General features: G+C 39.9%; 1 protein-coding gene across 3 annotated transcripts in view; it reads right to left on the bottom strand.

Annotated features, from left to right (window-relative positions):
* The window catches only part of LOC128648634 (low-density lipoprotein receptor class A domain-containing protein 1), an 80,174-nt gene that overhangs the window by 19,672 nt on the left and 33,952 nt on the right, over nucleotides 1–26,550 (bottom strand). For all 3 annotated transcript variants that reach the window (XM_053701429.1, XM_053701430.1, XM_053701428.1), the window contains exons 2-5: nucleotides 20,359–20,416; nucleotides 20,012–20,081; nucleotides 9,533–9,652; nucleotides 7,497–7,640 (exon numbers count right to left, since the gene is read on the bottom strand). In XM_053701429.1, the coding sequence (XP_053557404.1) occupies nucleotides 7,497–7,640; nucleotides 9,533–9,652; nucleotides 20,012–20,081; nucleotides 20,359–20,391 (367 nt within the window). In that variant the 5' untranslated portion in view covers nucleotides 20,392–20,416. The remainder of the gene's footprint in view (nucleotides 1–7,496; nucleotides 7,641–9,532; nucleotides 9,653–20,011; nucleotides 20,082–20,358; nucleotides 20,417–26,550) is intronic.

Here is a 26,550-nt window from a genome sequence, read left to right as displayed (position 1 = left end):
GCAGCAGAACATTGAGTGCCTAGAGGAGCACAAAACCTAAATATGCCACTGGTTAAGAGTCAACAAAGGAGGAATGTAAACTCAAGCATTAACATATATTTTTTGCAGTTTAATTTATACAAATTTCTGGGTGCACTCAATTTTAACCTCTTAACTGTAGCCAAGTTGTTAAAGATATTTTTATTTGTCAATTAACTTTTAAACAAGAGAGGATAATTGAACAGTAAAAATCATACATTTGTGGTTTCAACCCTCTCTTAATGGAAATTAAAAATTGAAACTTTTTTTTTTACTTTTTGTTATTAACTAAATAACACTAGATTGCTATTGCTAGTGTACAATATGGTATTACAAGTCATATTTATACATATTAAAAGTAAAATATATGAGTTTTTATTACTCTAGTCAAAATTAAACTTTTAAGACCGCTGCTCCTTAACTGGTCCCATGCCTCTGAGGCTGCGGGCATCAATCCTCCCGATCATATACGATTGAGTAGATTGACACCCCCTGCTAGCGGCCGATTGGCCGCAAATCTGCAGGGGGCCGCATTGCACAAGCAGTTCACCAGAACAGCACCATACCCCCTTTTTTCGCTATCTATGCGAATTAATACCACCATCGGCATACATATAAGTGTGATAATATAGATATTGGAAACATTCTCTGCATGTTTGGAGCTTTTAATTAAATCCCAAGTCTGCCAACTCTGACAACTTCCTTAAGGAAAGAAAGAATCATTCCATATAAGCGTGAAATTAAAGACACTGGAAATATCTTCTGCATGTCTGGAGGTATGAAACAAATTTCAAGACTGCAAATACCTCCTTAAGGAAATAAAGAACAATTCCACCTTAAATTTATCCACTTAAAAAAAATTGAACCAATAGAAGGACAAGCATAGGTATATCTGAATGACCACTAACAGCTGGTAAAACTATCTTGAAAAAGCCCTATCTACGGGTGAAACGCGTTGAAGCTTACCAGTCTGTCATTGCTTTACCTACCTGGCTCACACAGCAAGTCACCATCCGGAAGAGTTTGGCCAAACTCATCTTTTATCCTCAATATTATTCCGCTTAACGAACTAAGCGGAGTTTGATCATCTGGAGCCACCTGCGTGCTAATGCACTAAGTGCAGGTTTTCTGACATGCCAAGAGCAAGCTAATTATAGCTGGTTTTCCATGTAACAGTGAGTACTGTTTTTTTGCCAACAACAATCTGTTGTCTGAAAATATATTGCCTACTGCCTGTATCACAGCCACCCTGTCATAGTAATCCCTTACTTGCAACAACAGTAAGAAGGTATATGCTGGAATTTCTACGTCTAAATACAGACTCTATTACAGACACAAAGACTTTACATTTGAATCTTGGATTTTTTACTTGTTCTAAACACCCATTACAAAGTCCTAGATGGTATTAATTACACTGCCATAAGTTACCGTTGTTGGAGGATTTTAAGCACAAATTAGTCTAAAGGACTGTATAGCTTATACTGGAATCCACGCCGCTGGATGTTGTAAAAGTATTCTGTAATTTTATCACATGAGAGACATCATAACGCTGTCTATTAGACACACTTAATATAGTATATTACTTTCATTGGTGGTATTTTTCTTGGTGCTTTTGGGAGACATCCCTAAAGAGATTTTTATTACATTGTCTATTGCATTTTTATTGTATTGTATTTTCTATGTCCTATGCTAGTTTTACCTATGTGTTTTTTCATCTATTTTTACTAAAGAATATTATTCCTGCATATATGGTATCCTCTTTATTAGAGTAATTGATGCATATTATCATAAGGAACTTTATTCCAAGCATATATATGCATGTATTACCAAATAAATATTTCTAGTTATTAGACTTTTTTTTGTCTTTTGGTCTTACCTCAACATTTCCCCTTGTAGCCACTCCCACAGTATACTTCTAATTAGTAGACATCTGTAGCGATCTACACACATTCAGCCTTTTAACACATTTCTGCTTTCACTGTCTTTTTTAGACCCAGACACATTTGTAGCGATTTATACACTTGGATACACTGTCTCAAATAGACCTAGACTATAGAGACCCACATTTTTATAGCTAATTAGCACATTTTGTCTCACCGTCTCCATTTTTATTCTAGCACACTTTTGTTTTCACTGTCTGTATTAGAATTAGATACTTTTTTTTTTATCAATTCTGGCTATATAGTATGTTGGCGATTTTTTTATTTCTTCTATAAACATTTTTGGGACACCTTTATAATCTTGGTATCACTTTTTCTTACATTCATCCAGTGAATTATTTATTTATTTATTCCTAAACTTTTGTCATTGGTTGTCCCTGTGGAAAGGGTTTCCTAGGATAGGCTGTGAGTGCACAGTTAGCTCAACACTTCTTCTTTTTGCGGAGCTCCGGATCTAAACACAGGTCTGATCCTAGTCAGAGCCTTAACAAAGGACTGCACATCCGGAAGCTCAGCCAATCTCTTGTGCAGTAACACCGATAGGGCCGATATCTGTCTCTTCAGGGAACTAGCAGATAGACCATTCTCCAGTCCATCCTGGAGAAAAGATAAAATTCTAACAACCTTAATCTTATGCCACGAAAAGCCACACTCTTCACACCAGCACAAGTAAGTCCTCCACAGTTTATGGTAGATACGATGAGTAACTGGCTTACAAACTTGAACCAGAGTGTCAATAACACTCTCAGAGAACCCTCTCTTGGCTAAGACTAAGCGTTTAATCACCACGCAGTCAGCCTCAGAGAATCGAGATTTTGATGAACAAAGGGCCCCTGTATCGGTAAATCTCTGCGACAAGGTAACCTCCACTGAGGAGATAAGGACATCCCCACCAGATCTGCAAACCACATCCTTTGCGGCCACGATGGAGCAATCAGAATCACTGATACTCGCTCCTGCTTGATGCAAGCCACCATACGAGGGAGAAGCGGTAATGGAGGGAAAAGATATATCAGTCTGAACCTCCATGGTACTGATAGGGCATCTATCAATTCTGCCTGAGGATCCCTCGACCTTGACCCGTACCTGGGTAGCTTGGTATTGAGGCTGGATGCCAAGAGATCTATCTCCAGCTTCCCTCACTTGCTGCATATCTCTGCAAACACCTCAGGGTGGAGAGACCATTCCCCTGGGTAAAAGATTGCCTGCTGAGGAAGCCCGCTTCCCAGTTGTCTACACCCGGAATGTGGATTGTTGACAGCATACATCTGTGAGTTTCCGCCCACTCTAGTATCTGAGATACTTCTCTCATCGCCAAGGAACTTCTCGTTCACCCCTGATGGTTGATGTAGGCAACCGAGGTTAAATTGTCTGATTGGAATCTGATAAAACTGGGACGAACCCAGAAGGGGCCAAGCCTTCAAGGCATTGAAGATTGCACAGAGTTCCAATATATTGATCGAAATGGAGGACTCCTCCTGAGTCCACAGTCCTTGTGCCTTCTTGGCATCCAAAACGGCTTCCCAACCGGAAAGACTTGTGTCCATAGTCACAATCTCCCATGGCGGTCTCAAGAATCACGTGTCTTGGGACAGATGATCTGGACAGAGCCACCAAGAGAGCGAGTCTCTCTACAGGTTGTCCAGCACAATCTTTCCATTGTCTCAGCATGCATAGTTGTAAGGCACCAAACACAATGATCTCCTCAAAATCCTCAATTTTATTGTTGTATAACAGAAACAGACAATGTCATGATGTTTCGGGGCCAATGTCCCTTAATCATGTGATGTTGTAAGGGTCTGAGATGGAATCTGGCAAAATGAATTATGTTGATACAGGACACCATGAGTCCAATCACCTCCATACACTGAGCCACTGAGGGTCTCAAGGAGGCCTTGAGGGCAAGACATGCAGTAGTTAGCTTGCAACGTCTCTGATCTGTGAGGAATATTCTCATGAATATGGAATCTATTATTGTCCCCAGGAAATTCACCCTTGTACTTGGAGTAAGAGAACTCTTTTCCAAGTTTATCTTCCATCCATGTGATCAAAGAAGACTGAGAATGGACTCCGAATGTTCTTCCGCTAGACGAAAAGATAGTGCCTGCACCAAGATATTGTCCAGTTAAGGCGCTACTGCAATACCTTGTGTTCTGGCAATGGCTAGAAGAGCCCCCAGAACCTTCAAAAATATCCTTGGAACAGTAGCTAGGCCAAATGGAAGAGCTATGAACTGGAAGTGCTGGTCCAGAAAGGCAAACCTCAGGAACTGAAAATGTTCCCTGTGTATCGAAACGTGAGGGTATGCATCCTTCAGTGGTGATCATAAACTGTCCTTCTTGAACCAGAGAAAGTACTGACCGCATTGTTTCCATCTTGAAAGAAGGAACACTCAGAAACTTGTTTAGGCACTTTAAGTCCAGAAATAGATGAAATTTACCTCCTTCTTTGGAACCACAAAAAGGTTTGAATAAAACCCCTAACCTCTTTCTGCTGTAGGTATTGGGACAATTACTCCTAGAGAGGAGAGATCCTGTATGCAACCTAAGAAGGCAGCCCTCTTTTCTGGTCTTGTAGACAGACCGGAGAGTAGGAATCTGCCCCTGGGTTGATAAGACTTGAATCCTATCCTGTATCCTTGAGATACAACCTCCAGGACCCAAGATACTGTACATCCTGGAACCAAGCATCTGAAAGAAGAGACAGTCTGCCCCCTACTCAATCCGATCCTGGATCGGGGGCCGCCCCTTCATGCCAATTTGTTCTCTGCGGGCTTCTTAGTGTGTTTAGACTTATTCCAGGACTGAGCTCGGACTTAGATGACGATTGCTGTCATTGTGATTTGTCAGAACGAAAGGAACGAAAGGAACGAAAATTAGACAATTGCCCTCCCTTAGGCCTATTTTTCTTATCCTGCGGTAGGAAGGCACCTTTTCCCTCCGGTAACCGTAGAAATAATGGAGTCCAGCCCTGGACCAATTAAAATCTTCCCCTTGAAAGGAAGAGAAAGGAGTCTGGATTTAGAAGTCATATCCGCAGACCAAGACTTCAACCAGAGAGCCTGGCAGGCAAGGACAGCAAAGCCAGAAGCCTTTGCATTTAGGCGAATAATCTGCATATTTGCGTCACAGATGAAGGAGTTAGCAATTCTCAGAGCCTTAATTCTCTCTTGAATATCCTCAGGAGGAGTCTCCACCTCAATGAGCTCTGACAGAGTGTCACACCAGTTGGTAGCTGCTCCAGTAACCATGGCTACAGCTGCTGCCGGTTGAAATAAAAACCCTGTATGTTGAAATATCTTCATCAGAAAGGTTTCCATTTTCTTATCCATAGGCTCTCTAAAAGAAGAACTATCCTCCAGAGGGATAGTAGTACGCTTAGCCAGCGTAGAAATAGCACCATCCACCTTAGGAATGGAACCCCACAAATCTAATTGAGAGTCAGGAACCGGGAATAATTTTTTAAAGTAGACGAGGGGGAAAAAGAAGTTCCTATTCTTTCCCACTTGGTAATAACAATGTTCACCATCTTAACTGGCACAGGAAAAGTCAGAGGGACCTTCCTGTCTTCATAAACCCTGTCTAATTTAGGGATCTTAGGTTCCTCAGGGAGTGTAGCCTCTGGAACCTCTAGCGTAGACAGAAACTCCTTTAATAAAAAATGCAGATCCTCAATTTTAAATCTAAAGGAGGGTTCCTCCGCTGAAGGAGGTTTAGAAACTAAAGTCTCCAACTCAGAAAGTTCACACTCTGAAGGTACAGAGGTTAACTCATCCTCGGAGATAGCTGGGACATAGTAGCTAAATACGACAAATATTTAGATGACTCTAGGTCAGGACAACTATGTTTAACCTTTCTCTTACATTTGCTAGAGCGAGGTAAGTCATTCAGGGCCGCAGACACCGCCGATTGTAACTGTGCGGTATAAGTCCGCTGGAAAAAGACCCCATCCAGATGCAGGATTAGTTGAGCCACGGGAAACTGCATGTGGAGCCGGTAGAGGAGTAGAAAGGGAAGCAATCTCTCGGGACACAGATTCCTGAGAGGTAAACGGCTCAGAAGGGCTAATAGCACTATGAGTATTAGCAGGCTTGTCTCCCTTCTTAGACTTTAGAACAGTGCTTAGGCAAATGGAACAAAATTGAGCAGGTGGGCAAACCACGGCCTCCTCACAATATAAACAGGAATTATTAATCATTAAAAAGGAGTAAAACCTTCTAATGTATTATCAGAGTCCTTCATAGCTAAGATATATTCACAGAAGGACAGACAAAAAGTAAACGCTTTTATTCAAAAAGGGCACCTTTATAATCCCAATGGCTGGGGCACTCACCACCTCCTAGATCCAGACAGCTAACAGTGAAAACACTCTCCTTAGGAGTGATGTCCGCAGCAGGATTGTAGGAAAATGAAAAGACTGCACCTGGTGACGTGGTGCAGTGGACAGGACTTCCCCTGCTATGAAAAAGGCGCTAAGCTATTATGAGCTGCGCAACACTCAAAAACGAAAGTGAAACCTGTTTGTTCCAAGCCAAAGCACACAGTCTATGAGCCCAAAAACTCTCACATTAAAGCAGTTAAAAATAACCTCTAGCTGTTCAAATAATCTCCCTGAAAGAGATATTAACCCTTGATCCAATCAAGGCATAAAAGAGCCACACTGTGACCCTGTATAGAAAAAGTGTATATATAAAACGGTCTTACCCTCCAGGATCCATGCTGTGGAACAGTCACAGCCTCTCAAGTGTTACAGTCTTGCAGCAACACTTTTGACATGGACTTGAGTGCGTAACAGCCAGCAGTGAAACTTGTCAACACTGATTTCTCAGGAGCTGTTAGGCGATAGTCTGGATGGGTTCGCAGAAAAACTTTCCCTACATCTCCAGTCTCTAACTTTCAGCAATATTCTCACTGAGAGGTTTATATGATTACTTAAAACTCCAGTCCTTTCTTGAAAAGAACATACCCATTACAGGACTATCCAAATCTTCTGACACTTCTCTGTCACCTCCTATAGTGACAAAAGGCAAAGAATGACTGGGGGATAGGGGAAGTGGAAGTGGGAGGGATATTTAAGCCTTTGGCTAGGGTGTCTTTGCAGCCTCCTGGTGGCCAGGTGTTGTATTTCCCAACAGTAAGGAATGAAGATGTGGACTCTCCCTGCCTTATGGAAGGAAAAATAATTTGTATACACATTTCTACATATATGATGGGTTAAAAAGGATGTCACATTATATTATTGTTTTGTTTTTAAAGTTTTTTTTTACGTTCAGCATAAAAATACAATGGTACTATATATGAATTGGTGACATTTATGATGTCATTGATGATGTTATGTGAGGTTTAATTGACTATGTCAGCAATATTGTCACAAAAAAAGAATTGGAATTTCAAAAAAATGTGGCATTAACCTAAGTGTTTTGTCTGTGACTTTAACATATACTTGAAATTAATATTTTTAATGGAGAGTCAGTGAAGAGCACCTGTTTTCCTAAATTGTGCTGCTTATTAAATAAAGCTTATAATTAATTCTACTAACCGCAGTATTGAGCAGCTTCATCTTCTCCATTTCCACAGTCCACTTTCCCATCACAAAGTTTTGATGCAGCAATACACATAACTCTGTCATCACAGAGGAAGCCAGTTTTGTTTGAAGCTGTTTTACACTGGCGAGTAAAGGAATCTAAGGGGCAAAAATGTAGATTTAAAAAAAAAATTTTTTAACTCATTACTTCTTATTTAAAGGGACGCAAACCTGTCCCTTGAGAATTGAACAATAAAGATCTTAACTAGCTTTCAATTTCTGCAAAAATTAAAAGATTTTAATGTAAAATTTCCTAACTTTGCCACCTGGTTTCCTCACTTTCTCTCTCCAAATATACCCGCTCTAATATGGGCAACTTCAGTATACCCATTGATAACCCATCTGCCCCTGCTGCCTCTAAACTTCTTTCACTCACAATCTACCCTATTTCCTACTCATCGCAACAGACATTCTATTGACCAGGTATTTTCCTAACCTCTGCTCTATATCTGACTTTACTTGTTGCCCCTTTCCCATTTCAGAGCACCACCTGCTTACATATAATCTTAATGTACCGGCTAAACCCACTTCTCCATCTCTCCCCCCGTACCTGTAGAAATCTGCATGCTGTGGATCCTCTCCAATTTTCCAAACCTATTCAACATCTCCACCTTCACACTTTCACTATAACCTGTCCTGTTCTTGCTACAGCCCACTATAACAATACTCTCCTCTTCATTAGACTATCTTGCTCCTCCCCAACTGTGCAAAACCCAATGCCATCAGTTACACTGGCACACTTAGCAAATGCGCTACTTGTCACTGCTGAGTGTGAACCTGCTTTCATCCACTATAAAGTCATTCTTCTCCAAGCAAACATACTTCTCTTATATCTACTCTTTTCTCTAACCCTCCCTAAGCGACTCTATTCTAATTTTAACTCTCTCATCGACCCACCTGCACCCCCCTTCATCTCTCTTTAGTGCTCAAGACCTGGCAGACTACTTTTTAAACAAAAAGCATACTTTTTGAAGCAACACAAGCCTGCAATCTTCCATCTTCACCCCAGTCACCACCTCTGTAGCTCTCTGCATCTTCCCCCCAGCTGCAAAGAATGAAGTTTGATCCTTACTGTCTTCCTCATGCCTCCCTACCTGTCCACTCAACCCTATCCCTTCACATCTAATACCTTCTCTGACTTCCACCCTCACTCCAGCTCTTAGTCACATCTTCAACCTTGCCTTTTCTATCGATTTATTCACATCTTCTTCCAAACATGCAAAGGTCACTCCCAAATCCAAAAACCTTTGACCCTAATTATCCTGTAATCTACCGCCCCATATCACTGCTTCCACTAACATCAAAACTCCTGGAAAAACAAGTTTACGACTGCCTAACCCACTTCCTGTCTTCCAACTCTTTACTTGAACCCCTGCAATCTGGCTTCTGTCCACAACACTCAACTGAAACTGCCCTCACCAAAGTTAAGAATGATCTTCTTCTTTCTGCTAAAAGTAACGGCCACTCTATACTTATCTTACTTGACCTCTAAACTGCCTGCGACACAGTCGACCACCCACTCCTCCTACAGACTGTGAGCTTTCTTAGTCACTGCTTATATCATTGAAACTCCCTCATGACACTGAAAGTGTGGTACTGTACAACTAATTTCTGGATTCATGTATAGTAATTATGGTCCTTTGGCCATTGTTATAGTCACTTATATTAACCTCTGTATCTCAATATATACTCTCAAAAAAGATCTATGTTCCCCTTATGTCTCTTTTTCTTTATAGGTCATCGCAATAGCTTTACTTATGTACCTTGTCAGTAATACTACAAAATAAGGATATTTAAGGCAGGCATTTATTGTATTTGATTAAAACCTACTCATGCAGCAAATATATTAGCAAAGCAGCAAATGTTAACTAGCCAGAAAATGTGTAGAGGATTGACTGTAATATTAGCTGTGCTCCTGATTATAATTCTATATATTTTTAAACACAGATAACTTATTTCACAAAATACATCACTTAAATGAGCTGTTGTACCTAGTCCTGTTGGTATTCCATATAATATTCCTACAGTGAGAACAGTAGCAATTAGTCCCAGGATCAGAAGCACCACGCATGTGATGCAGAAGCATCTTCGTGTAGGGCATGATCTGCTATCTGAAAAACAAATGTAAAATGTTAATGATGGAAATTCTTTAAAATTAATGTATTTATTTGTTTATTAACCCCTTAGTGACCAGTCCATTTTTCAATTTTCTTACCGTTAAGGACCAGGGCTATTTTTACATTTCTGCTGTTTGTGTTTTAAATTGACTTTCTAAAGATACCATTATTTTCATCATATCTTCTCATTTACTATAAACTAATTTATCAAATATGTTGAAAAAATTGAAAAAAAACACACTTTTTGTAACTTTGACCCCCAAAATCTGTTACACATCTACAACCACCAAAAAACACCCATGCTAAATAGTTTCTAAATTTTGTCCTGAGTTTAGAAATACAGAATGTTTACATGTTCTTTTTTTGCAAATTATAGGGCAATAAATAAAAGTTGCACTTTTCTATTTCCAAACCATTTTTTTCTTTTTTTAAATTAGCGATAGTTACATTGTAACAATGATATCTATCAGCAATCCCTGAAAAACCCTTCACATGTATATCTTTTTTTTAGTAGACAACCCAAAGTATTGATCTAGGCCCATTTTGGTATATTTCATGCCACCATTTTCACCGCCAAATGCGATCAAATAAAAAAAATTGTTAACTTTTTCACTAACTTTAGATTTCTCACTGAAATTATTTACAAACAGCTTTTGCAATTATGGCACAAATGATTGTAAGTGGTTCTCTGGGATCCCCTTTGTTCAGAAATAGAAGACATATATGGCTTTGGCATTGTTTTTTGATAATTAGAAGGCCGCTAAATGCTGCTGCACACCACACTTGTATTATGCCCAGCAGTAAAGGGGTTAATTAGGTAGCTTGTAGGGTTAATTTTAGCTTAAGTGTAGAGATCAGCCTCCCACCTGACACATCCCACCCCTGATCCCTCACTGACCCCTTTTAAACAGCTCTCTTACCTCCCCCACCTCACAATTGTCACCACCATCCTAAGTACTGGCAGAAAGTCTGCCAGTACTAAAATAAAAGGCTTTTATATATATATATATATATATATATATATATATTATTTTTTTTTTTAATATATATATATATATATATATATATATATATATATATATATATATATATATATATATATATACACATACATACAGGTGGCCCTCGTCTTACAACGGTTCAATTTACACCGTTTCAGAATAACAACCTTTTTTTCCAGTCATGTGACTGCTATTGAAATGCATTGAGAAGCAGTGCATTTATTAAAATAGCCAGTAGGTGGAGCTGTCCGTTTGTGTTGCAGCAAAACCAAGCAAGCTGAAATTAATCAGTTTAACCAGACCTGAGCTAACGAGCAGATTTCAAAGGAACAAGATCTTCTTGTCTATAAATCAGTCTAGATTGGAATGCATAGAAAGAACTGTTTGCAGAAAAATGCAAGTGAAGTCTGTGTTGTGTGATTATTTTATTAGGTTTATAATGGTGTTTAGCAAATGTTTTTGTTCATTTAACTTAGTTTAATTATATAGTCTGTGTTGTGTGATTATTTTATTAGGTTTATAATGCTGTTTAGCATTTAAAGTCTTCATTTCAAAGCTTTAAAAATAATATATTAGATGTTACTTATGACAATTTTGAGAGGGGCCTGGAACCTATCTCCCTCACTTCCCATTGACTTACATTAAAAACTGGGTTTCAATTTACAACGGTTTAGATTTACAACCACTCCTTCTGAAACCTAACCCCGGCGTAAACTGAGGGCTACCTATATATATATATATACAGGGAGTGCAGAATTATTAGGCAAATGAGTATTTTGACCACATCATCCTCTTTATGCATGTTGTCTTACTCCAAGCTGTATAGGCTCGAAAGCCTACTACCAATTAAGCATATTAGGTGATGTACATCTCTGTAATGAGAAGGGGTGTGGTCTAATGACATCAACACCCTATATCAGGTGTGCATAATTATTAGGCAACTTCCTTTCCTTTGGCAAAATGGGTCAAAAGAAGGACTTGACAGGCTCAGAAAAGTCAAAAATAGTGAGATATCTTGCAGAGGTATGCAGCACTCTTAAAATTGCAAAGCTTCTGAAGCATGATCATCGAACAATCAAGCGATACATTCAAAATAGTCAACAGGGTCGCAAGAAGCGTGTGGAAAAACCAAGGCGCAAAATAACTGCCCATGAACTGAGAAAAGTCAAGCGTGCAGCTGCCAAGATGCCACTTGCCACCAGTTTGGCCATATTTCAGAGCTGCAACATCACTGGAGTGCCCAAAAGCACAAGGTCTGCAATACTCAGAGACATGGCCAAGGTAAGAAAGGCTGAAAGACGACCACCACTGAACAAGACACACAAGCTGAAACGTCAAGACTGGGCCAAGAAATATCTCAAGACTGATTTTTCTAAGGTTTTATGGACTGATGAAATGAGAGTGAGTCTTGATGGGCCAGATGGATGGGCCCGTGGCTGGATTGGTAAAGGGCAGAGAGCTCCAGTCCGACTCAGACGCCAGCAAGGTGGAGGTGGAGTACTGGTTTGGGCTGGTATCATCAAAGATGAGCTTGTGGGGCCTTTTCGGGTTGAGGATGGAGTCAAGCTCAACTCCCAGTCCTACTGCCAGTTTCTGGAAGACACCTTCTTCAAGCAGTGGTACAGGAAGAAGTCTGCATCCTTCAAGAAAAACATGATTTTCATGCAGGACAATGCTCCATCACACGCGTCCACACGTACTCCACAGCGTGGCTGGCAAGAAAGGGTATAAAAGAAGAAAATCTAATGACATGGCCTCCTTGTTCACCTGATCTGAACCCCATTGAGAACCTGTGGGCCATCATCAAATGTGAGATTTACAAGGAGGGAAAACAGTACACCTCTCTGAACAGTGTCTGGGAGGCTGTGGTTGCTGCTGCACGCAATGTTGATGGTGAACAGATCAAAACACTGACAGAATCCATGGATGGCAGGCTTTTGAGTGTCCTTGCAAAGACAGGTGGCTATATTGGTCACTGATTTGTTTTTGTTTTGTTTTTGAATGTCAGAAATGTATATTTGTGAATGTTGAGATGTTATATTGGTTTCACTGGTAAAAATAAATAATTGAAATGGGTATATATTTGTTTTTTGTTAAGTTGCCTAATAATTATGCACAGTAATAGTCACCTGCACACACAGATATCCCCCTAAAATAGCTATAACTAAAAACAAACTAAAAACTACTTCCAAAACTATTCAGCTTTGATATTAATGAGTTTTTTGGGTTCATTGAGAACATGGTTGTTGTTCAATAATAAAATTAATCCTCAAAAATACAACTTGCCTAATAATTCTGCACTCCCTGTATATATATATATATATATATATATATATATATATATATATATATATATATATATATATTATTCTGCAGTGTTGGATCCCCCCTTAGATCCCAAACTCCCTGACCCCCCCCCCAAACAGCTCTCTAACCCTCCCCCTCTACCTATTTGCTGCCATCTTGGGTACACAGTTTGCTAAAAATAAATGCCTTTTTTTATATAAAAATAAATAAAAAAAAACATTTTTCTGTAGTGTAGCTGCCCCCCCTCAATACCCTAACCCCTCCCAGATCCCTTTCCCAACATTTATTCCCCCCTCCCTCTCCCTCCTTCCCATACATAGCATTAGCACGTAATGTAGCATGCGGGACCCGCCCCCTTGTGCACTCCCACCCACTCGCGCACTGTAGGAACAGGATCCGGAACTTTACCAGCGATGGGCCGTCCACCCGCTTCCTTCAAATCCCTCCCACATCACCAACGATCGGCACCATCACTGGCCGATGCAGAGAGGGCGGCAGAGTTGCTCTCTCTGCATCGGATGCTTTAAAAAGGGTATTGCAGGATGCCTCAATATCGAGGCATCACTGCAATACCCTGAAAGCGGCTGGAAGCAATTACAATTGCTTCCAGTGCTTGAAAACCCTGAGGACGTGCAGGGTACTTCCTTGGTCATTAACAATCATTTTTTGTAGGACGTACCCTGCACGTCCTTGGTTGGTATGGGGTTAATTAATTTTTTAGTAAGTAGTGAAATAAATAAATACATTTGGATTGAATCGTTATAAATCTAAAACCAGAATCAAATTCCGTCTATAATAGAATAAATTAAAGGACCACTAAAGTCAAAATTAAACTTTCATGATTATGATAGAGCACATAATGTTAAACAACTTTCCAATTCACATCCATTATCTAAATATACACAATCTTTTCATATGCACACTTTCTGAGGCACCAAACTCAACTGAGAACGTGCAAGATTAACAGAATATATGTATATCCTTTTTGTGATTGGCTGATGGCTATCACATGATACAGTGTGAAGGAAAATTAAAAACTAACTTAAATTTTTCAGAATAAAATCTATGACTCGTGAAATTCATGTAAAAGTGTTTTTTCATTGTCTATTTATTATGCATTTATTGATTATGCTAGGCTACATTTCCTTTATCTTTTTACATTTAAACAACATAATTTATGTAAGAACTTACCTGATAAATTAATTTCTTTCATATTAGCAAGGGTCCATGAGCTAGTGACGTATGGGATATACATTCCTACCAGGAGGGGCAAAGTTTCCCAAACCTCAAAATGCCTATAAATACACCCCTCACCACACCCACAATTCAGTTTAACGAATAGCCAAGATGTGGGGTGATAAGAAAGGAGCGAAAGCATCAAAATAAGGAATTGGAATAATTGTGCTTTATACAAAAAAATCATAACCACCACAAAAAAGGGTGGGCCTCATGGACTCTTGCTAATATGAAAGAAATGAATTTATCAGGTAAGTTCTTACATAAATTATGTTTTCTTTCATGTAATTAGCAAGAGTCCATGAGCTAGTGACGTATGGGATAATAAATACCCAAGATGTGGAACTTCCACGCAAGAGTCACTAGAGAGGAAGGGATAAAATAAAGACAGCCAATTCCGCTGAAAAATAATCCACAACCCAAAACAAAAGTTTTAATCTTAATAATGAAAAAAAACTGAAATTATAAGCAGAAGAGAACAGCTGCCTGAAGTACTTTTCTACCAAAGACTGCTTCAGAAGAAGAGAAAACATCAAAATGGTAGAATTTAGTAAAAGTATGCAAAGAAGACCAAGTTGCTGCTTTGCAAATCTGATCAACAGAAGCTTCATTCCTAAACGCCCAGGAAGTAGAAACTGACCTAGTAGAATGAGCCGTAATCCTTTGAGGCGGAGATTTACTCGACTCTACATAAGCATGATGAATCAAAGACTTTAACCAAGACGCCAAAGAAATGGCGGAGGCCTTATGACCTTTCCTGGAACCAGAAAAGATAACAAATAGACTAGAAGTCTTTCTAAAATCTTTAGTAGCTTCAACATAATATTTTAAAGCTCTTACTACATCCAAAGAATGTAAAGATCTCTCCAGAGAATTCTTAGGATTAGGACACAATGAAGGAACAACAATTTCTCTACTAATGTTGTTAGAATTCACAACCTTAGGTAAAAATTTAAATGAAGTCCGCAACACCGCCTTATCCTGATGAAAAATCAGAAAAGGAGATTCACAAGAAAGAGCAGATAACTCAGAAACTCTTCTAGCAGAAGAGATGGCCAAAAAGAACAGAACTTTCCAAGAAAGTAATTTATTATCCAGAGAATGCATAGGTTCAAACGGAGGAGCTTGTAAAGCCCTCAGAACCAAATTAAGACTCCAAGGAGGAGAGATTGACTTAATGACAGGTTTGATACGAACCAAAGCCTGTACAAAACAATGAATATCAGGAAGATTAGCAATCTTTCTGTGAAAAAGAACAGAAAGAGCAGAGATTTGTCCTTTCAAAGAACTTGCAGACAAACCTTTATCCAAACCATCCTGAAGAAACTGTAAATTTCTAGGAATTCTAAAAGAATGCCAGGAGAATTTATGAGAAGAACACCAAGAAATGTAAGTCTTCCAGACTCGATAATAAATCTTCCTAGACACAGATTTACGAGCCTGCAATATAGTATTAATTACTGAGTCAGAGAAACCTCTATGACTAAGAATCAAGCGTTCAATTTCCATACCTTCAAATTTAATGATTTGAGATCCTGATTGAAAAAAGGGCCTTGAGATAGAAGGTCTGGTCTTAACGGAAGAGTCCAAGGTTGGCAACTGGCCATCCGAATGAGATCCGCATACCAAAACCTGTGAGGCCATGCTGGAGCCACCAGCAGTACAAACGAACGTTCCATTAGAATTTTGGAAATCACTTTTGGAAGAAGAACTAGAGGCGGAAAGATATAGGCAGGATGATAATTCCACCGCCTGAGGATCCCTGGATCTGGACAGATACCTGGGAACTTTCTTGTTTAGATGAGAAGCCATCAGATCTATTTCTGGAAGTCCCCAGATTTGAACAATCTGAAGAAATACCTCTGGGTGAAGAGGCCATTCACCCGGATGTAACGTCTGGCGACTGAGATAATCCGCTTCCCAATTGTCTACACCTGGGATGTGAACCGCAGAGATTAGACAGGAGATGGATTCCGCCCATACAAGTATCCGAGATACTTCTTTCATAGCCTTAGGACTGTGAGTCCCCCCTTGATGATTGACATATGCCACGGTTGTGACATTGTCTGTCTGAAAACAAATAAACGATTCTCTCTTCAGAAGAGGCCAGAACTGAAGAGCTCTGAAAATCGCACCGAGTTCCAAAATGTTGATTGGTAATCTCGCCTCCTGAGATTCCCAAACCCCCTGCGCTGTCAGAGATCCCCATACAGCTCCCCAACCTGACAGACTCGCATCTGTTGAGCTCACAGTCCAGGTTGGACGAACAAAAGAAGCCCCTTGGACTAAACGATGGTGATCTATCCAGCACGTCAGAGAGTGTCGTACATTGGGATTTAAGAATCTTAATTGTGATATCTTTGTATAATCCCTGCCCCACTGGTTCAGCATACAAAGCTGAAGAGGTCGCATGTGAAAACGAGCAAAGGGGATCGCGTCCGATGCAGCAGTCATGAGACCTAGAATTTCCATGCACAAAGCTACCGAAAGGAATGATTGAGACTGAAGGTTTCGACAGGCTGAAACCAATTTCAGACGTCTCTTTTCTGTTAGAGACAAGGTCATGGATAGTGAATCTATTTGAAAACCCAAAAAGGTTACCTTTGTCTGAGGAATCAACGAACTCTTTGGTAAATTGATCCTCCAACCATGTCTTTGAAGAAACGACACAAGTTGATTCGTATGAGATTCTGCAGAATGTGAAGACTGAGCAAGTACCAAGATATCGTCCAAATAAGGAAATACCGCAATACCCTGTTCTCTGATTACAGAGAGAAGGGCACCGAGAACCTTTGAAAAGATCCTTGGAGCTGTTGCTAGGCCAAACGGAAGGGCCACAAACTGGTAATGCTTGTCTAGAAAAGAGAATCTCAGAAACTGATAGTGATCTGGATGAATTGGAATATGAAGATATGCATCCTGTAAATCTATTGTGGACATATAATGCCCTTGCTGAACAAAAGGCAGAATAGTCCTTATAGTTACCATTTTGAATGTTGGTATCCTTACATAACGATTCAATATTTTTAGATCCAGAACTGGTCTGAAGGAATTCTCCTTCTTTGGTACAATGAATAGATTTGAGTAAAACCCCAGACCCCGTTCCAGAACTGGAACTGGCACAATTACCCCAGCCAACTCTAGATCTGAAACGCATTTCAGAAACGCCTGAGCTTTCACTGGGTTTATTGGAATGCGAGAGAGAAAAAATCTTCTCGCAGGCGGCCTTACCTTGAAACCTTTTCTGTACCCTTGTGAAACAATGTTCTGAATCCAAAGACTGTGAATCGAATTGATCCAAATATCTTTGAAAAATCGTAACTTGGGAGCTGGGAGCTGGCTTTGACTTTCTAAAAGGCTTGGATTTATTCCAGACTGGAGAAGGTTTCCAAACGGAAACCATACCTTTAGGGGAAGGGTCAGGCTTCTGTTCCTTATTCTGACGAAAGGAACGAAAACGATTAGCAGCCCTGTATTTACCTTTAGATTTTTTGTCCTGAGGCAAAAAAGTTCCTTTCCCCCCAGTAACAGTTGAAATAATAGAATCCAACTGAGAACCAAATAATTTATTACCTTGGAAAGAAAGAGAAAGCAAAGTTGACTTAGAAGTCATATCTGCATTCCAAGTTTTAAGCCATAAAGCTCTTCTGGCTAAAATAGCTAAAGACATATACCTAACATCAATTCTAATGATATCAAAGATGGCATCACAAATAAAGTTATTAGCATGTTGAAGAAGTTTAACAATGCTATGAGTATTATGATCTGACACTTGTTGCGCTAAATCCTCCAACCAGAAAGTGGAAGCAGCAGCAACATCAGCCAAAGAAATAGTAGTTCTAAGAAGATTACCTGAACATAAATAAGCTCTCCTTAGAAAGGATTCAAGCTTCCTATCTAAAGGATCCTTAAAGGAAGTACTATCCGCCGTAGGAATAGTAGTACGTTTAGCAAGAGTAGAGATAGCCCCATCAACTTTAGGTATTTTGTCCCAAAACTCTTATCTATCAGATGGCACAGGGTACAATTTCTTAAACCTTTGAGAAGGAGTAAATGAAGTACCCAGATTATTCCATTCCCTATAAATTACTTCAGAAATAGCATCAGGGACAGGAAAAACTTCTGGAATAACTATATGAGGTTTGAAAACCGAATTTAAACGCTTAGTAGATTTAGTATCAAGAGGACTAGACTCCTCCATATCTAATGCGCCATTTTAAATAAATATGAAGATTTATCAGTGTCAATATCTGAGACAGAATCTTCTGAACCAGATAAATCCTCATCAGAAACAGACAAGTCAGAATGATGACGGTCACTTAAAAATTCATCTGAAATATGAGAAGTTTTAAAAGACCTTTTACGTTTACTGGAAGGAGGAATAACAGACAGAGCTTTCCTAATAGATTTAGAAACAAATTCTTTTACATTAACAGGAACATCCTGAGCATTAGATGTTGAGGGAACAACAACAGGTAATGGATTATTACTAATGGAAATACTATCTGCATTAGCAAGTTTATCATGATATTCATCACAAACTACAGCCGGAGGAACAGTTACCACAAGTTTACAACAAATGCACTTAACTTTAGTAGAACAGCATCAGGCAGCGTCTTTCCAGAAGTAGATTCTGATCCAGGGTCAAGTTGAGACATCTTGCAATATGTAATAGAAAAAACAACATATAAAGCAAAATTATCAAATTCCTTAAATGACAGTTTCAGGAATGGGAAAAAATGACAAGCCTCTAGCAACCAGAAGCAATGAAAAATGAGACTGAAATAATGTGACAAAAAGGTGGAGACAAGAATGACGCCCACATTTTTTGGCGCCAAAAATGACGCCCACATTATTGGCACTAAGTACAACGCCTATATTTTTTGGCGCTAAGTATGACGCCACATCCGGTGACGCCGAAAAGAATAATGCCCACATTTTTGGCGCAAAAAAAACGTCTGAACACAAAAAACGTCAAAAAAATTACGCAACCACGAACAACTTCCGGCGTCAATTAGGGCGCCGGAAATTACAAAAATTTTTGCACCAAAAAAGTGAGCGCCAAAAATGACGCAATAAATTGAAGCATTTTCAGCCCCCGCGAGCCTAACAGCCCACAGGGAAAAAAGTCAATTGAAAAACTTTTAAGGTAAGAAAAAATAATCATTCATATGCATTATCCCAAATAATGACTCTCTGAAATAAGGAATACTGATTACCCTGAATCATGGCAAATATAAGTTTAAACACATATATTTAGAACTTTATAAATAAAGTGCCCAACCATAGCTTAAGAGTGTCATAATAAAATAAGACTTACTTACCCCAAGACACTCATCTACATATAGTAGATAGCCAAACCAGTACTGAAACGAGAATCAGTAGAGGTAATGGTATATATAAGAGTATATCGTCGATCTGAAAAGGGAGGTAGGAGAAGAAATCTCTACGACCGATAACAGAGAACCTATGAAATAGATCCCGTAGAAGGAGACCATGGTATTCAAATAGGCAATACTCTCTTAACATCCCTCTGACATTCACTGCACTCTGAGAGGAAAACCGGGCTCCAGCCTGCTGCGAAGCGCATATCAACGAAGAATCTAGCACAAACTTACTTCACCACCTCCACGGGAGGCAAAGTTTGTAAAACTGAATTGTGGGTGTGGTGAGGGGTGTATTTATAGGCATTTTGAGGTTTGGGAAACTTTGCCCCTCCTGGTAGGAATGTATATCCCATACGTCACTAGCTCATGGACTCTACTAATTACATGAAAGAAAAATTAAATTATAAACATTGCTCAGTTACCTTTATCACGATACTCATACAGAGACCTTCCTGAACTCCATCCCGTGGATACTGAAATTCTGTCATATTCCTATTACACATGTGATGATAAAAAATAAAACTATTCTTAGTCAACTAAAAACTTATCTTAGATACATATTTATATAAAAGAGAAAAAAAAATACACACTCCCCAATTACAGGGTTCAATGGTGTATTAAAAACAGGTGTCTACAAAACATTTTATATTACAGCTAATTAATTACTATATGACAATACATAATTTAATAAATAAAAATAAAAAAATTTAATTTGCAGTACATATGAGAAAATGTGCAAATGTTACATTTATACTAATTTTTTTCATACCTGAGAAACCGGGGAAACCTTGTTTACTGGCATTACATCTCTGTTTTCCACTTGTACTCTAGATAAAAAAAGTAATAAACACCATCAAAACATTTGCAAAAAGCATCTTACTTTTATGTATCCTGAACTTGCAAACCTATAAAGATTCTACTAATAAAAAGCACAATAGAAAAATAAATACACTGTTATTTTACACTCTATCTTATTAAGAAATGTTTCTGCATTGTGATTGCGCAATATAAATAGTTGTGGTTAGTACATAAGAAATAGATCAGCCCCATAGGTGGGTCATTGCAGGAACATATATTTACTTAATGTGAATGTGCTGACTTTTAACTGGAAATACAGAGAGAACACAAGTACTGACATGTTAAATACAATAGTGACTGAAAAGAACTGGAGAATACAGAGCATAAAATGTCATTTGATATTAGGCAAACTGTATTGTTATCAAAAGTACAGCAAATTGACAATATTATCTCTTTAAAGCGACAGTCTAATCCAGAATTGTTATTGTTTAAAAAGATAGATAATCTCTTTATTATCCATTCCCTAGTTTTGCACAACCAACACAGTTATATTAATATACTTTTTAGCTCTGTGATTACTTTGTATATAAGCCTCTGCAGACTGCCCCCTTATTGTAGTTATTTTAACAGACTTGCATTTTAGCCAATTAGTGCTGACCTGACTCCTAGGTAACTCCATGTATTTGACAAACATGAACTAATACCCTCTAGCTGTGAAAAACTGTAAAAATGCCCTGAGGTAAGAGGCAGCCTTCAAAGAACACCAAAAGAACAAAGAAAATGTCATGATAAAAGTAAATTGGAAAGTTGTTTAAAATTGCATGCCCTATCTGAATCATGAAAGTTTAATTTTGAGTAGACTGTCCCTGTAAGAGATTCACAAGCCTTTTTATTAAAGGTACAGTAAAAACCTTGATATTTGTATATAAAAAGGTTGAGCTATGTGGGATAAAACAAGTTTTCAATATACTTTTATTATTTATTTTCCCCCTTTTCATATAAATTTATCTCTGAAAACTGATCAATTTCTAAACCTTAGAAGCTGAAATGCACCCCGCTGACTACTCAACTACATATCTGTCCCTGATTGGCTTTATCAGATAACAGCTGAAAAACAATGTACTTTACACTAACTTTATGACAGTAACTAGCCTTGTTGTCTGTGGACTAAAGCCCAGATTGGCTCCTTAAAATAAGGCAAATGGTGGATGGAGTTAGAGAAGTGAAAAAATAATACCAGCAAAAAGGATGTTAAAGGGCCATGATACCCAAATGTTGAAACACTTGAAAGTGATGCAGCATAGCTGTAAAAAGTTGACTAGAAAATATCACCTAAACATCTCTTAGTAAAAAAGAAAGATATTTTACCTCAAAAGTTCCTCAGTAGCCACATCCCATTGTAAAGGACTTCTAAGCAGCAAATCAGTATGTCTGTCCTGGGACAGCTAAGGGATTGAGCCTAGTGCACTCTCATCTTATTTCCCTATAAAGTTTAAGGAAGTTTGCCATGAAATCTCTTGAGAGTTAAAGTCAAATCTCATGAGATCACAGTAAACGAGTTCATGACATCAGCACTGCTGATGCTGATTGGCTGCTGTTCATTTCTTCATTTATTTATTTTTACCTGCAGCTGAGCTGCAGCTGAATTTTATGTCAAGACAGGAGGCTTCATATTTTGCATTATTCTTTACTGACACCAAAAACAACAGCAAAGAAACTGAAAGGAAGAAAAAATAATGACACAGCAACAGCGTATAACCAATCAGGATACATCATAACAATAAAGAGTCCTGAACAATCTAAGTCCCTCTCTTTTCTTTGCTGCACCAAAGACAAGCAGGTCACGTATTATTTCTTTCTTGAATTTGCATAATATTCTATACATACATATTTAGAATTGTTTTCCATTTAATTGTTATAACGTTAACTAACTAATCTAGATACAGGTATTCTACATTGCCTTTTTTATTTGAATTCTTTTCAAGCACATTTTAAATTGTGTGTGTTATCCTAACTAGAAATTACTTTTCTTTTGTTCCTAACTGTTTGTTGTAATTTTTGCCCCTCTACGGATCAGCCACTTCTGGGTGGCTGCTCCGTTCTTAGTCTGGCTAGTTAGAACTGTTCACGGATCAGCCACTTCAGTGTGGCTGCTCCGTTCTTTTTTCTTAAGCATTTTGGGCAATCTGTTGCAGGGATATCCCTGAAGCTGGTGAATCTAGCTTTGGCTCTGTCGTCGGAGCAGCCGCCTTGCTGATGGACTGCTCCGTTTGTAACCTCACTCGCGTCTGAGGCCGGTGCCGCTACGGGGTCACGCGGACACGCACCTGATCGGGGGCTATTAAGCTGAACTGGTCGGGTGTGTGAGCCGCGGACTGTGTCGGCTCCGGTTCGGGAGTGTGGGGAATTTTTTTTTTTACAAGTCATTGCTAAACATATAAAATATGGTTTATAAAGTGCACCTAATCCAAAAATAAAGTTATACATATCCCTATATATTTCAAAGTTTTAAGGGATCAGTTTGCCGTTTTTCCCGCCATTTTTACTTTGAAGGTTTATTAGTATGTAAATGCAGTCCTTGGTTGCTGCTGCTCTAATGGCTCTATGCTTAGCCTTTCTGCGTCTCATGCAATAGGTTGGGAGTTCGATTCCAACTAACCTCCTTAAATACACTTAGCTTCAGGTTAATAAAATATTTATAATCTGTCAGTAACTTTCTTTATAAAAAAAAAAGAAAGATATTTATTTTAAGTGTCTCCTTTTATTAAACTTTTGTTTAGCCTTGAGGACTAACACTGTAGACTGACAGTTTATAGGTTGAGGGTTCAAATCCTGCCTATTAATATAAAAAAAATTTTTTTTATTTATTTCTTATTTTTTATTTTTAATAAAATGATTTTTAATTTTAAATTTTACTTTTCTATTTAGATCTGAACTCAGTGCATTAATTACAAAATGGAGTCTGCCGACCCTGTCATTGACCCCACCTCTTCTTCCTCCCAATATAAAGAGGAAATTTTTGCCTATATTAATTCGGCCATAGCGTCTGCCCTAAAACATAATATTTCCCCTCCTGAAAATTTTTTAGAACAACCTATGCCTCTTCATTTTGAGGAATCTTCTTCCTCTGATTCAGACTCTCCAATAATACGCAAGCGTCATTGGAGGACTCATTCTCGCTCTGCCCCACATACAGGCAAAGCTCCGAGACCTAAAGCCCCTCCCCCGGGCGTTTCACATAGGGGTGCCAGAACCTCCTCCCCAGAGGTTAAACGGGGTAAATGAACCCTTTCTCCCTTGGGTACACGAAGGGGGATTCAGAACTCTGACTCTGAGAATTTTGACATGGAGGACTATATGGAATCTTTTCCTGGGCTGGATTGGGAAGAGGATCCTCTGTCTGACCTAGAGCTTGATCCAGTTCCAGCTCCTCAGGCAAGGGCTCCTCGTTCTCGACCTTCCCATATTGAACTAGAGGACGAAATGGTTGACCCGGCTGGGAATCCCATTTTCAGTCCCAAACACATTAAACACCCCAGGTCATCTGACTGGGCATTGGCTCCTCATCTCTCTCGCTTTTTGCAGAGATCGCTCAGGAAGCCTCTCAATCGTGAAGATCGTAATAAGTTACGTGCAGAATGTCGTAGACCTTCCCTCCCTTGTAGGGAATCTGTAACTCCTGAATTTGACGCTAAACTCGCTACCTTTCTAACTAGAAAAGGTAGGGACCCAAGAAAAGGCTTAGACAAAGCTCTTAGAGGGGTTCAGGATAAACTCCTTGACACTTCGGTTCCTTTGGCCCAGATTTTGCATCTTGCGGATGAAGCCCTTCTGTCTGGCTCTCCCTTAGATCCTTTCGCCATTCGAGAATGGGCCTTTCGAGCTTTTTGCTTCCTTGGCAACGCCAACGTAGCCATTTCTACTGAACGCAGAAGGTCTGCATTGTTGCGAATTAATCCCAGATTTGTTGTTCTCGCTGTCGAGGAAGCAGGCTCTTCTGCCAAGGGTCTTCTCTTTGGGGAACCCTTTTTAGATATCATGAGGCATTACGTCTCCACCTTTACATCTATTGACAAAATTCAAGCCTCCCTTAGGAAAGTTTTCAACCCTTCCAACCGGGTTTTTGGCAGGGCCGGCAGATTCAGGGGTCGTCTGCCCGGCCGTCAGCAATTCATGGTCCAGCAATGCCAAGCAGTCGCTTTCCAGCAGTACCCCGCCTACCCTCAGAGGGCTCTCTTCCCACCAAGATCTCGAGCTGCCAGGACCAGACCAGCCCTTCCTAGGCCAACCTTACCTCCAGGCCCCTCCAATACCCAGAGTGAGTACTCCTCCTTTACACCTGACTTCTTTCCCCATGTCTCCCTTTGCAGGCAGACTGTCCCTTTTTTCCCATTCGTGGGATTTAATATCTCAGGATCCTTGGATTGCTCAAACAGTGAGAGGCTTCAAGCTCGAATTCATATGCCCTCCTTTCCAGAGTGGTCCCCAAAGCCCCTGAACCTCTCAAAATCAAATATAGACCTTATTGGTTCAGAAGTTCAATCTCTCCGTCTGAAAGGTGCTATAGAGGAGGTTTTGAACCAACAAGTCGGTTTTCTAAGCAACCTTTTTCTAGTGAAGAAAAAGACAGGTGGTTTTCGTCCGGTCATCAATCTTCGGGACTTGAATTTCTTCGTGGTATACCGCCATTTGAAAATGGAGGGTATCCACATGCTCAGGGACCTTCTACGTCTCGGGGACTGGTTCGTCCGCCTAGATTTGACAGATGCCTACTTTACGGTACCTGTTTTCCCAGACCATCGGAAATTCCTCAGGTTCCGCTGGGACGAAAAGATATGGCAGTTTACTTGCCTTCCTTTCGGCCTCAGTTCAGCTCCTTGGTGTTTCACCAAGCTTCTAAAACCCGTCGTGGCAATCCTCAGAGGCAAAGGCATTCGCCTTATCATTTATCTGGACGACATTCTCCTTATGGCAGAAGATCAATCTTCCCTCCTTTCTCACTTAAACACAACCTCCTCCCTTCTTCAAGGGCTGGGATTTGTGATCAACTCGGAAAAGTCAGCTCTAACTCCCTCTCAGAAGGTAGAGTTTCTGGGTTTTCTCATAGACTCCACCTCAGGTCTGCTCCTCCTTCCCCAAGAGAAGATCGACAAGTTCAAATTAGAAATTCAAGAGGTACTAGCGTCCCCCATGATATCTATCCGTCAACTTTCCAGAATTATCGGGCTCCTCGCCTCCTCCATTCAGGCAATTTTTCCTGCCCCCCTACATTACCGAGCAATGCAGAGGCTGAAGATTCAATCTTTCAGAGAATGTCGTTCATATCACCAGATGATTTGTTTGAACGAGGAGGTCCGTGCAGAAATGTCCTGGTGGCTCCGTCACATGGAATCCTGGAATGGCAAGACTATCTTCGGATCCTCGCCAGACTTTGTGCTTTCCTCAGATGCCAGTCTGCTGGGTTGGGGGGCGTCTTTCGAGACCTCGGCGACGGGGGGATCTTGGTCCCCTCTGGAACAGTCGCTTCACATCAATTGTCTAGAGCTCTTGGCAGGATCTTTTGCCATCCGCTCGTTCTCCAAACAGTTTACGAATTGTTGCATCCTCCTTCGTATGGACAACATATCTGTGGTCCAATACATCAATCGTTTAAGAGGGACGAAATCCAAGATGCTATCAGACCTTACCTCAGAATTGTTCAGATTCTGTGCCTCCCGCAACATTTCCCTCCGGGCTCAATATATTCCTGGAGTCTCCAATATTGTCGCGGACTGGTTTTCTCGTTTTTGGAGAGACTCCAGCGATTGGCGACTTCTTCGCCCCATTTTTCTGCAAATTCAGAGTATTCTCTGTCCCTTTTCAGTGGACCTTTTTGCTTCCAGGATCAACCATCAATTGCCCCGCTACTTCAGCTGGCTTCCGGATCCGGGGAGCGAAGCTTCGGATGCTTTTCTACAGAAATGGCCTCAATGCGGAGCTTATGCTTTTCCCCCCTTCTCGCTCATCACGAGAACCCTTTGGTCGGTCAGGAGACTCAAATGCTCCCTGACAATAGTTACCCCCTTCTGGCCAATGCAACCCTGGTTCCCTCTTCTTCTGGAGATGGTAGTCTCCCCTCTCCTTCTGCCCAATCAATTAGACATTCTTTCAGACCTACAAGGGG

This window comes from Bombina bombina, chromosome 2, assembly GCF_027579735.1.
Source record: "Bombina bombina isolate aBomBom1 chromosome 2, aBomBom1.pri, whole genome shotgun sequence".
Classification (NCBI taxonomy): domain Eukaryota; kingdom Metazoa; phylum Chordata; class Amphibia; order Anura; family Bombinatoridae; genus Bombina; species Bombina bombina.
The sequence above is the reverse complement of the archived record's forward strand: the minus strand, read 5'-3'. Positions and strand labels throughout refer to the sequence as shown.